Source organism: Hypanus sabinus, chromosome 29 (genome assembly GCF_030144855.1).
Source record: "Hypanus sabinus isolate sHypSab1 chromosome 29, sHypSab1.hap1, whole genome shotgun sequence".
Classification (NCBI taxonomy): Eukaryota; Metazoa; Chordata; class Chondrichthyes; order Myliobatiformes; family Dasyatidae; genus Hypanus; species Hypanus sabinus.
This window is the reverse complement of record NC_082734.1, coordinates 22,105,733-22,123,968: the sequence shown is the minus strand read 5'-3', so window position 1 is coordinate 22,123,968 and position 18,236 is coordinate 22,105,733. Positions and strand designations below refer to the sequence as shown.

The 18,236-nt window shown below is 45.9% G+C and overlaps 1 protein-coding gene across 10 annotated transcripts in view; it reads right to left on the bottom strand.

Annotated features, from left to right (window-relative positions):
* Nucleotides 1–18,236, bottom strand: part of med25 (mediator complex subunit 25) — a 78,823-nt gene that overhangs the window by 56,686 nt on the left and 3,901 nt on the right. For 9 of the 10 annotated variants that reach the window (XM_059953937.1, XM_059953936.1, XM_059953938.1 and 6 more), the window contains 4 exons: nucleotides 12,188–12,431; nucleotides 8,901–8,946; nucleotides 5,658–5,782; nucleotides 570–668 (listed from right to left, as the gene is read on the bottom strand). In XM_059953937.1, coding sequence (XP_059809920.1) covers nucleotides 570–668; nucleotides 5,658–5,782; nucleotides 8,901–8,946; nucleotides 12,188–12,321 — 404 coding nt within the window. In that variant the 5' untranslated portion in view covers nucleotides 12,322–12,431. Of the gene's footprint in view, nucleotides 1–569; nucleotides 669–5,657; nucleotides 5,783–8,900; nucleotides 8,947–12,187; nucleotides 12,432–18,236 lie in introns of those variants that run through there. The other variant, XM_059953944.1, reaches the window with a different exon arrangement.

Below are 18,236 nucleotides of genomic sequence, written 5' to 3'. Positions count from 1 at the left end.
GTGGGAGGAAACCAGAGCACCCAGAGGGAAAACGTGCGGTCACGGGGGGGAAGAACGTGCGAACTCCACACAGGCAGTGCCGGGAATTGAACCTCGATCTTACAGCCAGCGCTGTAAAGCATTACACTCACCACTGCGCTGCCATGCTGCCCAATCGTTCCACTCCACATGTATTAATCCTTTTGGCAGGGGAACCTAGACAGAAACCCGCACCTTGCTACGTGCACAAAAACGAGAGAATCTAATCTTCTAGCTGCCGGCTGGCGGCGCAGTGACATCAGCACCGGACTCCGGAGCGAAGGTTCCCGAGTTCGAACCCAGTCGGGCCTCTCACGGACACGCTTTCCATCCGAGCCGGGGTTGCGTGTCGGGCTCGCAACTCGGCCTCGTTAAAATAAAAACTGTGCTGTGAGAAGGATGTGGAGGACCGTTCACAGAATCTTTCCCCCAAGACAACCACTTGAAAAGAAAAGTGGTCGCTGAGGCTCTGGCAGAGTATGGCATACACAAAACAAAATAATCTTCTAGCTGCAAACAAAACTAATGAAACTGAAACAAAGATTTCTCACATTTGTTCTCGCATTTTCTTGAAGTCGTCAAACAGCTGCAGGGCTGTACTGAGTCCTTCTGCAATAAGGCTGCAGCTCTCCCCTCCACCGCCCATGAACCTGTGATCAAAGCAGATGTTAGTAAGCCTCGACAAATAACATGGCACAATTTGCAAGAACAGGAGATTTCCTCAAAGTCAAGGCGCAGTTTAACTTGTGGGGACCTACTATACACAGACTGGCCGTGGGAAGTTGCTGCTGCACAACTGCGGCTATGCTATAAAATTTCAACAGTCGATCCCAACTGTTTGTACCTCTGCCTGGTATGGAGAGGCGACTGCACAGGGTTGGAAAAAGCTGCAGAGGGTTGTAAGCTCAGCCAGCTTCACCTGGGCACCAGTCTCCTCAGCATCCAGGACACCTTCAAAAGGCAATGCCTCAATTAGGCATACCCATCATGCCCACCACCTCACGACTTTTTTCTGTTTCTACACTGCTTATTTTAACTTATTTAATATATATACACTCACTGTAATTTTTTTCTATATTTATCATGGACTGCATTGTGCTGCTGCCGCAAAGTCAACAAATTTCACAACATATGCTGGTGATATTAAACCTGATTCTGAAGGACCTTCACCTTCTGGGACATGCCCTCTTTTTATTGCTGCCATTAGAAATGAAATGAAATCTTTATTGACAATGCATAGTACAATCTGTCACGCAGCGAGAATGGGTTTGCAGCTCTCGTACTCAATGCTATAAAACGACAAATAAAATAAATAATAAATAAAATCAGGTAACCAGCCAGTCCAAACAATGTCCAGCAGTACAAAAGCGCAACTCAGATGCATGATAGCCATAAAACCAGTATTAAAAGTAGCAATATAATAAATTTATGGATGACGCCTGATCAATTGGTTAGGGAGGAGGTACAGGAGGCTGAAGACCCACACTTAAATGTTTTAGGAACAGCTTCTCCCCCTTTGCCATCAAATTTTTGAACAGTCCTTGAACACTGCCTCATTATTTTGGCACTACTTTTTAAATATATAGTATGCACCACTTTTTGTGGGCTTTCCCATTCCTGGGCATAGCCGTTTTCATACCAGGTTGTGATGCAATCAGGACACTCTCCACTGTTAAAGGCTAAGCATGGGATTATGCAAAGAAAAAGACCCTTTCTTCATGCAACAGAACTGCTTCGTTCATTCAACGCCGTTTGAGAGAATACATGTACAAAATAGATGCTGCATTCTCCAACATCAAATGTAACTGAATGTGCCCAAGTGTGCAAAAAAATGAAAGAGCAGTAACAAAGCCAACTGTACGCTCATTCCTCTTTGAAAGCTTCCTTTTCATGCACTGAACCAGTTCCTTTAGTTGCAAACAAGCTTGCTTTCACTGCCAGCTCCACTTTTGCCATGTAGACCGTGACAATTAAATGCTTTGACCCTGAAGTTTAAATCTCCCCTTCGACGGGAGTTCAGTGATACTCTCACTCACTGCTCCCCTGTGATCTCTGTGTCCTTTCGACTCTCGAACATGCGTTCACCCTGACCCGCTACTACAGCCACGCATTCTTCCTAGGAATGTCTTCGTCGCCATCTTGTGCCACCCGGCTTCTCCTTACCTGCCCATCGCCTCCGTCTGGTGCTTCTTCTTCCCATGGTCTTCTCCCTCTCCCATCAGATTCCCTCTCCTCCAGCCCTTTACTTCAACCCTCCCCTGGTTTCACCTATCACCTCACATTTCTTCCTACCCTCCCCCACCTTCTTACTCTGACTTTGCCCTTTCCAGTCCTGATGAAGGGTCTCGGCCCGAAACATCGACGGTTTACTCTTTTCCATAGATGCCACCTGACCTGCTGGGTTCCTCGGGGGTTGGGGGGGGGGGGGTGGAGTGAGAGTGTGTGAGAGCGAGAGAGAGAGAGGGTGTGCGAGAGAGAGAGCGTGTGTGTGAGAGAGTGTGTGAGAGAGAGTGTGTGAGGGAGAGAGTGTGAGGGAGAGAGTGTGAGGGAGAGAGAGTGTGAGGGAGAGAGAGTGTGAGGGAGAGAGTGTGTGAGGGAGAGAGTGTGTGAGAGAGAGTGTGAGAGAGAGAGTGCGTGAGAGAGAGAGTGCGTGAGAGAGTGAGTGCGTGAGAGAGGGCGCGCGAGGGAGAGGGCGCGCGAGGGAGAGGGCGCGCGAGGGAGAGGGCGCGCGAGGGAGAGGGCGCGCGAGGGAGAGGGCGCGCGAGGGAGAGGGCGCGCGAGGGAGAGGGCGCGCGAGGGAGAGGGCGCGCGAGGGAGAGGGCGCGCGAGGGAGAGGGCGCGCGAGGGAGAGGGCGCGCGAGGGAGAGGGCGCGCGAGGGAGAGGGCGCGCGAGGGAGAGGGCGCGCGAGGGAGAGGGCGCGCGAGGGAGAGGGCGCGCGAGGGAGAGGGCGCGCGAGGGAGAGGGCGCGCGAGGGAGAGGGCGCGCGAGGGAGAGGGCGCGCGAGGGAGAGGGCGCGCGAGGGAGAGGGCGCGCGAGGGAGAGGGCGCGCGAGGGAGAGGGCGCGCGAGGGAGAGGGCGCGCGAGGGAGAGGGCGCGCGAGGGAGAGGGCGCGCGAGGGAGAGGGCGCGCGAGGGAGAGGGCGCGCGAGGGAGAGGGCGCGCGAGGGAGAGGGCGCGCGAGGGAGAGGGCGCGCGAGGGAGAGGGCGCGCGAGGGAGAGGGCGCGCGAGGGAGAGGGCGCGCGAGGGAGAGGGCGCGCGAGGGAGAGGGCGCGCGAGGGAGAGGGCGCGCGAGGGAGAGGGCGCGCGAGGGAGAGGGCGCGCGAGGGAGAGGGCGCGCGAGGGAGAGGGCGCGCGAGGGAGAGGGCGCGCGAGGGAGAGGGCGCGCGAGGGAGAGGGCGCGCGAGGGAGAGGGCGCGCGAGGGAGAGGGCGCGCGAGGGAGAGGGCGCGCGAGGGAGAGGGCGCGCGAGGGAGAGGGCGCGCGAGGGAGAGGGCGCGCGAGGGAGAGGGCGCGCGAGGGAGAGGGCGCGCGAGGGAGAGGGCGCGCGAGGGAGAGGGCGCGCGAGGGAGAGGCGCGCGCGAGGGAGAGCGCGCGCGAGGGAGAGCGCGCGCGAGGGAGAGGGCGCGCGAGGGAGAGGGCGCGCGAGGGAGAGGGCGCGCGAGGGAGAGGGCGCGCGAGGGAGAGCGCGCGCGAGGGAGAGCGCGCGCGAGGGAGAGCGCGCGCGAGGGAGAGGGCGCGCGAGGGAGAGGGCGCGCGAGGGAGAGGGCGCGCGAGGGAGAGGGCGCGCGAGGGAGAGCGCGCGCGAGGGAGAGCGGCGCGCGAGGGAGAGGGCGCGCGAGGGAGAGGGCGCGCGAGGGAGAGGGCGCGCGAGGGAGAGGGCGCGCGAGGGAGAGGGCGCGCGAGGGAGAGGGCGCGCGAGGGAGAGGGCGCGCGAGGGAGAGGGCGCGCGAGGGAGAGGGCGCGCGAGGGAGAGGGCGCGCGAGGGAGAGGGCGCGCGAGGGAGAGGGCGCGCGAGGGAGAGGGCGCGCGAGGGAGAGGGCGCGCGAGGGAGAGGGCGCGCGAGGGAGAGGGCGCGCGAGGGAGAGGGCGCGCGAGGGAGAGGGCGCGCGAGGGAGAGGGCGCGTGAGAGAGGGCGCGTGAGAGAGGGCGCGTGAGAGAGGGCGCGTGAGAGAGGGCGCGTGAGAGAGGGTGTGTGAGAGAGAGAGAGAGAGAGAGAAAGAGAGTGAGAGAGTGTGAGAGTGTGAGAGAGTGAGAGTGTGTTGCTGTGGATTCCCAGCATCTGAAGATTTTCACGTTTGTAAATGCTTTAATGCTCAATCTTACTTCCCCTCCCCCACGCATCCCCCACTTGTCCTGTTTCTTAAATCTTAACGGTTCAGGTTCAAGTTTATTGTCATCTCAACCGTACACACGTATACCGCCAAACGAAACGACGTTTCTCCGGAGCAAGGAGCACAACACTGTACAACTCACACACAACATATAAAGTAATATTACCACAAGCAACAAGATGCAATTCACAGCACAAGTTAAACAGTAAACAGTACAATGCCAGAGTTCAAATTTCTCATCCTAACAGTCCTTGTCCTAATGCTATGTTAACTCCTGCTACCAGTGGTGGCGGGGGCATTCAAAGAGATTGTTGGATGGATGGCGTTCCTGGTAGTTCCAGCCAGTGGAAATGGTTCCTTCCCTTGGAGTTTACTAAATTTTATCATATACTTGAAATCTGGGGCTGTACTTGCTGCAGTTTAGAATGGAGGTGGGGTGGAATCCGACAAGAACCTCATTGAAACCTACCACATACTAAAAGGCGCAGCTAGAGTGAACGTGGACAGGCTGCTTCCAAATAGTGGTGGAGTCTAGGGACAGAAGGTACAGCCTCAGAGTAGGAAATCCTTTTAGAACAGAAATGAGGAGGAATTTCTTTTGCCAGAGGGTGGTGAATCTGTGGAATTCATTACCACTGGCGGCTGTGGAAGCCAAGTCATTGGGTATATTTAAAGCAGAGGTTGATAAGTTCTTGATTAGTCAGGATGAAAAGGTTATGTAGAGAAGGTAGGAGGATGGAGTTGAAAATAAACCAGCTATGATTGGATGATGGAGCACACTCGATAGTCCAAACGGACAAAAATCTTATATAACATCTTACGGTCATTATATAACAGAGCTCCAAAAGACTGGATTGCAAGAGGGTTTTAGATTCAATCAGCTCCACCATGGGCTTAAACCCGCCATGGGACATCTTCAAGAGCTGGTTGTCTCAAGGAGGCAAAATCTACCACCAAGACCCTCAACATCTGGGATATGGTCTCTCATTACTACCATCAGGGTGGTGAAGACCCACACTCAACGATCTATCATTCTGCTCTGCCATCAGACTTCTGAACGGTCCACAAAATCCTTGAGCACTACCTTACTATTCCTTTTTTTCCTGCACTATCGATTTTTATAATTTATCCTGGTTTATAAATGGCAAACAGCAAATTTTATAAAGCAGTCAATGATAATAAATCTGATTCCAATTCTGATCTCTTAACCTCCTCTGCCCTGCTGAACTTTACTGAAGATGCTTAAGTTAGTCAATCATCAAACTGGAGAACGTGTAGCTGCACCCGAGGAGTTCACCGTATACTTACTGAATACTGTCAAGCCAGGTGACAAATTCATAAGCACTGCTGGTGGGGGCGTGACACTGCACATACGATTCCGGCGCACAGTCCACCGTGTTGAACACAACTAAGCTGTACTGTGTGCCTCCATACTTGGGGGGTGGGGGGGGGGAGGGAGAGAAGACAGAAAAAAAAACTGAATTAGTAGGGAGCAAGCAAGCCATTGACAGAGTGAAAAAGAAATGACACCAAGTATTGCTAGCTCAATGTGACAATCAGTGATGGAAACAATCAGCTTGGCAGGCAGCAAATGCAGAAAGAGCAAGCAATTTTTTTGGTTTAGCGAATTTTTCATTATCATCTCCCATTCTCCTTAATTATTTTTTTTATCCCTTCCATGACTGATAAAGTCTTTAAAGATTGGGATGAACTAGGTATTAAGTGTTTTTGGGATCTGTTTATCTCAGGATCTCTTGCTTCATTTGACCAATTGTCAAATAAATTTGCACTCCCAAAAACACATTTTTACAGATACCTTCAAATTAGAGACTTTCTATGTTTCCAATTAGCTACTTTTCCTATAGGTCCTGATAAAAATTTACTGGACGATCTTTTAAATTTAAAACCTTTTGCTAATGCTTCTATTACCGGTATCTATAACTTGTTGATTGATTCTAGACAAGGCTTTTTAGATAAAATAAAAAAAGCTTGGGAGGATGACCTAAATTGTCAGAACTCTGATGATAGATGGAATAAAATTCTTAAACAGGTTAATAAATCATCTTTCTGTGCTCGTCATTCTCTTCTACAATTTAAAGTGGTTCATAGAGCTTACATTTTTAAACAGCTCTCCAGTTTTTACCCGAATGTTTCTCCACTTTGTAATAAATGTAACTCTGCTGATGCCTCTTTAATTCATATGTTTTGGTTTTGCCCTACAATTGAAAAGTTTTGGCGGGAAGTATTTCATACCTTCTCTCAACTTTTTAGCATCCAATTTGACCCAAATCCCCTTACTGCCTTGTTTGGTATTATTGCAAATGAAGATATAACTTTAAATACTCCTAACCTACAGGTTTTAGTTTTTACCTCTCTTTTAGCAAGAGGAGCAATTTCAAATTCCTGAGTGTCATTATCTCTAAGGACCCAACACAGCTACAAAGATGGCATGACAGCAGCTATATTCAATTGGGAGTTTGAGAAGATTTGGTTTGTTCCCAAACACACTTGAAAATTTCACATGATGTACCATGGAGAGTATTCTAACCGGCTGCAGCACCATCTGATATTGGGGGGGGGGGGGGGCACTGCACAGGATCGAAGAAAGCCGCAGAGAGTTGTAAACTCAGTCAGCTCTATCAGGAGCACTATCCAGGAAATCTGGATAGCATTCAAACATCTTCAAGGCACAATTCCTCAAAGAAGGCAGGGTTCAACGTCAAGAACCCCCACCACCCAAGTCATTGCTGCATCTGGGGAGAAGGTATAGAAGTGTGAAGGCACATACTCAATGATTTAGCAACACTTTCTTCCCTTCCGCCATCAGATTTCTGAATGGACAATAAACCCATGAACACTACCTCACTCCTCTCTTTATTTCTAGTTTAGCTCTACTTATTTAACTATATATTTAAGTTAATTCAGCTTTATTCCCCCTCTATTATGTATTGCATGTACTGCTGCCACAAAGTCAACAAATTTCACGACATGCGGGTGATAATAAACCAGGTTCTGATTCTGAAGAAACAGTTAACGTTTTTTAAGATTTTTTAACCACTGTGGACTTGCCCCTTTTTTTTACTGCCCCCAAGGTAGGCGTTAGAAACGTGTGCTTCTAACCACAGTAAGGGAACAAGGCACCTGGGATCAAGGCACCAAGTAGAGTAAATATTGACAGATGGAGAAGTTAACAAAGACCGAGAAGCTCTTAAAGCAGAAGAAAGTGATGTTGCTCAGACACAGGGACAGAAAATTATGTATTAGTATAAAGAGAAAAATTCAAAAGTACAGTAAAAAAAATATTAATGCCAATGAATTTTAGAATATTTACTCCGTTTTAGTCCACAGCTTTATAAGAGAAAAGCACACATTTTCCTTCAGCCGGAAGTCATCAACTATTCTAGAATAACCAGCGTACCTTCAGGGTTTCAAAGGATACGGGGAGAAGGCAGGAGAATGGGGTTGAGAGGTAAAATAAATCAGCCGTGACTCGATGGGCCAAATGGCCTAGTTCTGCTCTTATGCCTTGAGGTTTTATGATTGGGTGTAAACGCTGACAGCAACTGAGTTTGAATCATGCCACTATGGTCCAGCTCTGTACTCCATCCAACCAGGATCACTTTCTTAATGTAAAGGCATACATCTTTTGCTCCTGAGCAGTAGCAATGCAAGTCCAAAATAGGCTGCGTCTCTCCTGCATTTCTGCAAATGCTTCCGAGTCAGGTCAGGTATGGAAAAACTGAGTGCACGCAGACTGGAGATGGATGGGTCAAATGTGGGCATAAATCTTTATAGCAAGTGATTATCCAGCTTAGCACTCAAATCCTCACTGAAAATAACAAGCTCACTGCCTTTGGTGACAACTTTACAAGCTGCAACCACCAGGGAACAAGTCGTTTAAGTGCCACGTAAAAATGAGGAAAATTTGTTATGAGACAAGCCACATTCTCTTGTAGCAATATTAGTACGATTTTGTTTGTTTGTTTTTTTTTTAAAAAGAAAAGCTTCCAAGTCGTTTTTTTAAAACACAGAATGGTGGTTGCCTGGAACGCACCACCAGGGACAGTGGCAGAGGCAGATACTTGAGGACATTTAAAAGACCCTAAGGCACATGGATGATAGAAAAATGGAGGGCTACTTGGGAGAGCAGCATTAAAAAGTCAGCACAACATTGTGGGCTGAAGGGCCTGTACTTTGCTGAAATGTCTTTAAGTTCTAAAGCCATCCCTACAATTTTTTTTAAAAACTAAATCTGAACCACAGCCTTGACAGAAGGCACCTTCTTGAAGTTTGGGGATTCATTCTAAGTCCACAGTTCCTTGGTTGGTTAATTACCCGAGTGTAGGTGGATGGTAGGAAACAAGGCAAGAGTCAATGGGCATTTAAGAAACACAGAGAAATAGATGATAGAAAAACGGAGGGCTATGTGGGAAAGAGGGTTAGATTGATCTTAGAGCTTGTACTGTGCTGTAATGTTCAATGTTCTTATTGCAAGCCAGAAATTAAGAGCATTTTCAAGCATAAATTAATAAAGTTTAGAAGATGACGTACATCACCACCAAAATCAGTTTCTGCAGGGGGACCATCGTTAAAATACCTGTAAAAGAAAAGCAGAAATCCTTACAGACCAGTTCCAAATTATGATCTTTTCAATCAGACTGAAAAGGCTTAGGGGCTGGATAGTAAAAACTGTACAACTATGGAGAAACAGCAGGGGGAGACAAGCTATTCAAATAGCTCATTGTAAACGCCGCCACGGGAACAAATGAGCTTCTTTTATTCTGCATGACTTCACTTTCAATCATCTTTCATTCGTGGCCACAGGGGGAAATGAAAAAACAGATTCCCTTTGTCTGGGCCTGCCCTGAAGCGCGAAGCCAAGAATGATAGGTCACTGCTCTGACTTCCTGTTCAGTTGGTATATCAGAATCAAAGCTCGGCTCTGGTTTCTGTTTGAGCACCATGACAGGCTCGACAACACATTTAGACTACAGAGCCTCTCAGAAGTTAATCGGTCAAATATCTTAACAGGGACAATTTTATCTTCAGTGATTTTCTGAAGTGTGGTTTGAATGGCAATTACTCTCTGCTCCCAGGAAAGACAAAACTATTCTAATCGTCTCAGGAAAAAGTAGTATTTCTTTTAGCCAGAAGGTGGTGAATCTGTGGAATTCATCGCCACAGATAGCTGTGGAGGCCAAATCACTGCGTATAGTTAAAGTGGAGGTTGATAAGCTCTCAAACAAGAGAAAATCTGCAGATGCTAGAAATCCAAGCAACACACACAAAATGCTGGAGGATCTATGGAAAAGAGTAAACAGTTGATGTGTCAGGCCGTAGACCCTTCATCGGGACTGGAGAAAAAAGATAAGAAGTCAGAGCAAGAAGATGGGAGGAGGGGAGCAAGAAATACAAGGTGATAGGTGAAACCGTGGTGGGGAGCAGGTGAAGTACAGAGCTGGGAAGTTGATTGGTAAAAAAGGGTTAATTAGTCAAGGTGTCAAAGGGAGTAGGCGGGAGAATGGGGTTAAAAGGGTTAATAAATCTGCCATGATGGAATGGTGGGGCAGAATCAATGGGCCAAATGGCCTAATTCTGCTCCTATGTCTTATGGTTTCAGAGTCCAAGTCAAAATAGGATGACTGTGTCTGAGAGTTTACAGAGACTATCCCCGGTCAGTTTTGGGCTCAGCTGATGCAGTACTAGTCACATGACCGGTGTGCACATAACTGAGCTGAAGAACTTAAAGGGGAAACGACCACGGAATTCCAGCTTTAAGTGTGTAGCTCTGGCAAGCAGATATGCAGGATGATACTACCCTCACCCGTAACACCTGGTGAGCAAACGAGATGCTGTCACTAATGAATGCTCATTTACAACAAATATACTCAGGTACGGTATGGTAGTGCCTACAGAATCAGAACTGTCTGGAGGAAAGGTGGTTCAATATAAACAAATGAGAAAAAGCAGCAACTGCCAGAGGAGCCTGCGTGGCCTATTGTTGTGCCAGAGGGTAGCCCTCTGCATTCAAGCTGTGTCTCTCTTTCCATGATGTTGTAGAATGTTACCAAGGCTCCATGTTTTTGGATTTGGACTAAGGACCTTTTCAGTCTTATGGTTTTTATATTCTGTGTTTTTTTTTTAAACTGTTCTTTCTAGTTGTTTTCTTTTGGGCGGGGGTTGGGGGCTGTTGTTCTTGTGTTTTTGTTAAGTTTTTGTGTAGGGAGGGGGGAATTGGGGGCCCGTGTTCTTATTGCATTTTTGTGCAGGGGAGTGGGGGTTAGGAGCGCTGATGTTCTCGTTGCGTATCGTGCCATGTCGCCATTTTTTTGTGGGTGGGTGAGTTGGGTTTGCGGTTTCTCTTTGAACTTATTTCTACGGTTTTCTTTGTTTTGTGGCTATCTGGTGAAGACGAATCTCAGGGTTGTATACTGCATACGTACATACTTTAATATTAGTACTTCAAGGACACAAGGTTCAAAGGTTAATTTATTATCCAGAATGCTGTCTGACCCCAGACCCACTGAGCTATGGCTAGTTGTTAGGTGAAGTAAGTTAGCATGGTTTTAGATGGGTAGTAAATGCGGCCTCAAACAATATAGAAATCAGTAAGATAAATACCAGGAGGTCCGTTATATGCAACCTGAGATCTACGACGTTTTAAAAAGCCTGCAGATCAAAGGCAAGTAACAGAAGAGAATACATTAAACATTACGGAGCGGGGGAGGTGGGAAACACATCGTCTGGAAGAGGCAGTTGGGGTGAAGTGCCTTGGGGTTTAAAAAAAAGGATCATCCAATGATTACATCACCCAGAAACTCGTACGCAAAAGAACATACAAGGATGCCTACAGTGTGCTACACAGTATACAAAATACTGGATTGGCCACAGAAATAATTCATGTTTGGAAATTTCATAATTTGATACTTTGCTTCTAAAAAGAATGCCTTCACTGAGATTCTAATCAACTCTGGGAAAGATTTGTGGCAAGAGATTAATCAAGCTAAGGTTACTTCGATAGCTCCAAATACCATGCAACTTGAGAGGTGCTTGCTGTTTACCTGGAACAGTGACAAAACTAGAGGAATGAATGGAGTTACCTCACACATAATTTAGATAAAAAATTAGCGTTTTTATCACCTTTTGCACTTAATTTGATTACCTACACTGCACTTTCTCTGCATTCTGGTTTCTTTTTACCTCACTGTATATAGCTTTATTTGTCACGTGTACATCGAAACAGAGTGAAATGCACCGTTTGTATCAACGAGCAGCACAGTCTGAGGATGTGATGGGGGCAGCCCGCAAGTAGCGCCACAACTTGCTAACCCTAACCAAATGTATTTGGGCTGTGGGAGAAATCCAGTGGGGAGAGCATGCAAACTCCTTACAATGGCAGGAGTTGAACCTGGATCGCTGGCGCTGTAAAGCACTGTGCTATGCTACTGTGGAATCCACAACAGATACCATACAACAATTCTCATCATTATAATTAACTATATACTGCGGAACTGGTGACAAATAGGTGCCACTGAATTGGGATCTGAAAAACGAGATATAAACCAAGCAAAACTATAACCTCTGGGATACTTGCAGAGTATCGTATCCATTAGATGACAACATCCACCTTAAAGGCAGTAACTGAAGTTTTGGTCATATCCAAAGATGGCCTAGCTCTGCTCCTGTGTCTAATAGTCTTATAGGTTATGGGGAGAAGGCCGAGAACTGGGGTTGAGGAGGAGAGAGAGAGAGAGAGAAAAAAGATGATCAGCCATGATTGAATAGCAGATGGCCAGATAGCCTATTTCTGCTCCTATGTCTTGTAGCCTTATACTCACTCAATCGCCGGAAGAATGTAATGTTTCCGCAGAGACTCGAAGTATGGCCCAAGATTTGCCGTTCCCTCAATAACGAACACCACATCTGCCACCATATTGGGAGGAGTGGGAGTGTCAATCAGTGGCACCACCATGGCGTCTATCGGTCACCGTAACACCTTTACTTTCATAACTGGGGCAGCTGGGCCAAACAAAATAATGCAGGGCTCTGAGTGAACAGCACCGACTCCTCAGTCACGTCATTCTGAAACACAATACGGCAGAAAGTTAAACAAGTCCCAAGGAAATATTCAGCGATCTGTGGGGAAGGGGAGACCACATTTCAGGTGTACAAGCTTTAATCAAAGAAAGAAACCAACCACTTGACAAAGGGTCTCAGAACTGAAACGTTCACTATTACTCTTTCTATAGGCCAAATGACCAATCTAAGGTTAAGATCCAAAGTTTAAGTGTGGTTCTGAAAAATACGGTCTGAGCAGTGTGGTTTCAGGTAAGGATTAATCTTTGCTTTTCGTATATACATTGAAACATACAGTGAAATACACCATCTTGTGCCAACAGTCCATGAAGTGGGCGGAGTTAACATGGCACCAAGTTGCTGCCTCTTCAAGCTCATCTGCAAAAATCAACTTAATTTCCCTGGGGGGGGGGGGGGGGGGGGTTGTTACATTGACGCTTGCTGCCGCTTGCATAGGGAGGGGGGCTTTGGGGTTCTAAAGATTTTCTGTTGTTCATTCTTTTGTTTTTCATGGATGTCATGGAAGACTAAGGCTACGTCCACACTACACCGGATAAATCCGTAACTGAAGCTTTTTCTCTTTGTTTTTACCCTCCATCCACACTAAAACAGCATTTTCTCCCTCGAAGACGGAGATTTTCAGAAACGCTCTCCGACGTGCCGGAACAGATTGTGATGGCAGCGCGCCATTTCATTGTTTTCTTGAACGCAACCTAACAATTTCAGAACAGACGGCAACAAGACTGAAGACAGAAGAGTTAGAAATGTACTCACTAAATACTTTGATCCATAACTTACTGAATAAATAAGTATACTCACTTTGCCCTGTTTTATGTCCTTGCTCGTATGAAGGTGGTTTACCTACTTATGCAAGTACTTCTCTGGCAATAGATGTGTAACAGCCTAATGTAACATTGTATGGAAATACAACACTGATGCAGACATGTTTTACACATTTAACAAGGTGCTTTATTAATGCAACAGAGTTAATCAGTTTTTCAATGTTTGCCATTAGCTGGGTCATACTGTCTGTGAACTCCCTGTCGGTTGCTGCCATACGCTCCAGTATTTGTTTTTTTAACTTTTAAGTCCTCCTGCGCAAGAGCCAACAGCTGTCCGTCGTTTAAGTTTCTCTAGTCTGTAACTGAACAAACGCGCAGCAAGTCTTTCACGGTGAGATTCGACACCAAACATGCCGCTTGTTTTCAGTAGATGTGTCCTGTGCATGCGCAGTAGGAGATTCGCCGAAATATCTGTTTTAATGTGGACAGAGATATTTTAAAAAACTTAGTGTGGACGCCTATCGTTTTTACACGAAACCGGCGTTTTCAAAATTATCCGGTCTAGTGTGGACGTAGCTTAAGTGTTTCAGGTACACTGTTTCCATTCTCTGTTAATAAACAGAACCACTTGAGTCCAAGGACATGCTGGGAGCAGCCTGCAAGTGTTACCACACTTCCCACGACAACATATCACATCCACAGTTTACTAATCCTAACTATATGTCTTTGAAATGTGGGAGGAAACCCACGCGGTCACGTGGAGATCGTACAAAGTTCTTACAGACAGCGGCGGGAATGGAGCTCTGATTGCTGGTGCTGTCAACCGATTGCACCAACCACTACACTACCGTGCCACAATCTGTCAAGTGTTTCTGGCATTTTATGCTTTTATTTGAGAAAAGGTAAAGAGATTGATAACACAGTGATAGGCAAGAATCATTACAGGGCAAAATGGGATGATAACATATATAAACACAAGAGATTCTACTGATGCTGGAAATTGAGAGCAACACACACACACAAAGCGCTGGAGGAACTCAGCAGGTCAGACAGCAGCTATGCAGAGGAATAAACGGCTGACATTTCAGAGGAAACCCTTCACCATGACTGGAAAAGAAGGGAGAAGAAGCCAGAACAAGAAGGCAGAGAGGAGGGGAAGGTAACAGGTGAGACCAAATGTGGAGGAAGGTAGGTGGGTTCGGGAGCAGGGCAGAAGTTAGAAGCTGGGAGATGATTGATGGAAAAGGTAAAGGGTTGCAGGAGGAATCTGATAAGAGAGGACAGTGGACCATGGGTGAAAGGGAAGGTGGAGGGGCACCAGAGGGGAGGGAGGAAGGGGAGGGAGGAAAAGTATGGGAAGTTCATGTTCTCTTCCAACCTGAGAATGACCTCATCAGAAGTCTATTAGGCGATTAAATGTCAAGAAATTTAATGACCAAAGTAATGTGAAAGAAATGCAAGACTGAAGTGCAAAAGTCTAAAGACATTGGCATCTGGAGTTATTGAATTCAGAGAGTGTGCAAGGTGGCCAGTTCAGAAGCTGAGGTAGTGGCTCCTTGCATTTGCATTAAAGCTTAATTTGGACAATTCTGGTAGCAGATGACAAAGGTTACTCGTGTGCAAGATGGTGAATTAACAGTGTGATTGCAATTTGCTAAACTGAAAGTAGTAACGTTAAACTGCTGTCTCAAAAGGGAAGACAATTTAGTAACAAGCCACCTTCACTGGGGAGGTGAGGAGGCAATGCTTCATAATAATTGTGTAGAAGTGCAAAGTGTGTAAACACAATCAGGAAATCAATTCCCAATTCATAAAACAGACAGGCATTTAGTTTAAAGCATTCTTCATTGAAGTGCTGGTGGGGAATAGGATTCAGGTTTAATATCATTGACACGTCGTGAAGTCTGTTTGCATCAGCTTTACAGTGCAATACAAAAAATACTATAAATTGCAATAATATAAAAAAATTAAATAAATGCAAATAGAGAGCAAAACTAGAGAGGTAGCGCTCATGGGTCAGTTCGGTATCTGTTAAGAAATCTAATGATAGAGGGTTAAAAAAGCTGTTCCTACCACAGGGGTGGTGGGGGAGGGAGGGAGTAGCTATTCGTAAAGAGAGAGTGTGAAGTGGGGAGGAGACAGATTGAAATGGATGTTAAATCTGAAAAGAAACCATAGATAACATTTCTCACTTCTGTTCTCTGTTGGAGTGTTAAAAAAAATCAGTTTTCTTTAAAATATCATGCCACAAGCCTCAAGAGTTACTGCTCAATTATTACAAGACCTGCAGAGGTTACAGTGGCTACTTGCTGGGATGAAAGGTCATGTGTGCAAAAATATTAAGCCTGAATGAATACATTTAACTGGTAATTTGACTTGTTACAACACAGATCATTCAGCTCTTTGGACGTACGCCAGCTCCTAAGGAGCAATCCCATCAGTCCCATTCCCCCTCTCCTGGTTTCTCTGCAATCCTGCAACTTAATTCCCATCACCTCCCCTCTTATTCTTCTGTTGCTCTGACCACCAAGGAATTTACAGTAACCCAATAACCCACAATGTGAGAGGAAAGCGCAGCACTCAGATAAGCATATGGTCACAGGAAGAATGTTCGAACTCCACACAGGATCAACCCTGGGTCCCTGGTGCAGAGAAGCATTGACACTGAAGGCCGCATCGTGGTGCTACCATCTCTTAACTGCCTTTTCCAAAAGCTCCCTTCTGAAAAGTGCAATAGGGATAGTCCTGAGAAGGGTTTTGGCCTGAAACATCAACTTTCCACATTCATTTCCATAGATGCTTCCTGACCTGCCTCAGCAGCTTGCGTGTGTTGCTTTGGATTTCCAGCATCTGCAGACTTTTTTGTGTTTATTAAAACAAAAGCTTGGTTTTTTAAAAAAATTTTTACTCATGTAGAGATACAGCACAGAACAGGTCCTTTTGGCCCAATGAGCACTCACCGAATTAACTCGGGACAAGTTACAATGACCAAATAACTTACTAACCAGTCCGTCTTTGGAAACCCGAGCACCCAGAGCAAGCCCACACAATCACAAAGAGAACATACTAAATCCTTACAGATGGTGCTGTAATTGAACTCTGAACTTCAAACTGTAATAGCACCACACAACTGCTACACTACCCTGACACCCTTCTTGCCATCTTAAAGATTTCTTCCCTCCAGCAGTTCACCTGATTAACCATTCTAGCCCCCCCACCCCCAACAATTACCCCCATCACTACAATGTAAACACCTTGAACCACTTTTTATAAAGCTGCTTACATTGTGAATACGTGCTGGTATTTATGTATTTATGCATATTTTATTCCATATCTGTACTTTTAATGACCAACTTTGTTTTTGATACAATTCATTATACAGGTGTATAATACCCTTTTACAAAGGTAGAGCGTTCCTATGAAACCTCTCTTAAGCTGAAATGGCGTAAAGCGAAGACCCATTCATTTATATGGGGAAAATTTTCGTAAAAGCAAAGTGACATAAAGTGAAGATTCGTAAAGCAGGTGACACCCGTAATTGTAGAATGTTAATTTTTTTGTTGCATTTTGCACCCTAACCAACACACAACAAATTCCTAATAATGTAAACGTACATATATGGCCAGTAAAGTTGATCCTTGATAATGTGAGTCTCAACAACTGACAGGAGTGTGGTTAATAACCAAAGCAGATACGTTTAAGGTATCTGCATAAAAAGACTTTTGTAGATAATGACTACAGTCTGCTTGAGAAATATCTAAAGCATGGATACGACATTCCTTACCAGAAATGACAAAAGCAGGTTTATCTTCCAAAAGGGAATTGGAAGTGTTTTGAATAATTAAACAGTTTCAAAATACAAAGCAAATTTATTATCAAACTATGTATGAGGTTCGTTTTCTTGAGAACATTCACAGTAAATACAAAGAAACATAGTAGAATCAATGAAGTGTGCACAAAGACGAACAACCAGCTTGCAAAGAAAAACAAACTCTGCAAATACAAGCATTAATAAAAAAAATAACAATAATAAATATTGAGAACATGAGTGGTAGGTCCTGATGAAGATTCTCGGCCCAAAATACTGACTATTTGTCTCTGTGGATGCTGCCTGGCCTGCTGAGTTCCTACAGCATTGTGAACGTCTTGCTTTGGATTTCCAGCATCTGCAGAATTTCTTGTGTGTATAAGTGGTGCAGTCCTTGAAAGTGAGTCCATAGGTTGTGGAATTAGTTCAGAGTTGAGGTGGGTGAAGGTATCCATTCAGGTTCAGGACCCTGAAAGGTTGAAGGGTAATAACTGTTCCTGAACCTGGTGGTGAGGAGCCCAAGGATGCTGTACTTCCTTCCTGATAGCATCAGTGAGAGGAGAACATGGCCTGGATGGTAGGGGTCTCTGATGATGGATGCTGCTTGCCTGCAAAAGGACTTCTTGTGTTACATAGTGGGGAGAGCTTTACCTGTGATGGACTGTGCCGTATCCACTATTTTTTTGTAGTATTTTCTGTTTGATGGTATAGGTGTGTCCATACCAAGCCAAGATACAACCAGTTATGATACTCTCCACCGTGCATCTATAGAAGTTTGTCAAAGTTTTAGATGGCATGCTGAATTTTCGAAAACTTTCTAAGAAATTAGAGGCGCCGCTGTGCCTTCTTTGCGATGCCACTTACCCAGGACAAATCCTCTGAAATTCTAACAGTGAGGGATTTGAAATTGCTGGCACTCTCCACCTCTGATGATGACTCGCTCATGGATCTCCAGTTTCCTCCTCCTGTAATCAATAATCAGCTCTTTGGTTTGACCGACATTGAGTGAGAGGTTGTTGCTGTGGCATCATTCAGCCAGATATTCAAATTTTCCTTCCATATGTCGATTCATCACCACCACCGATTTGTCCAACAACAGCTGTGTCGTCAGCAAACTTAAAAACGGCACTTGAGCTGTGCTTCGCCTCACAGTCATAAGTATAAAACGAGTAGTGTGGAGGGGGGGGGGGGTGTTGCTAAGAACACATCCTTGTGTAGAAG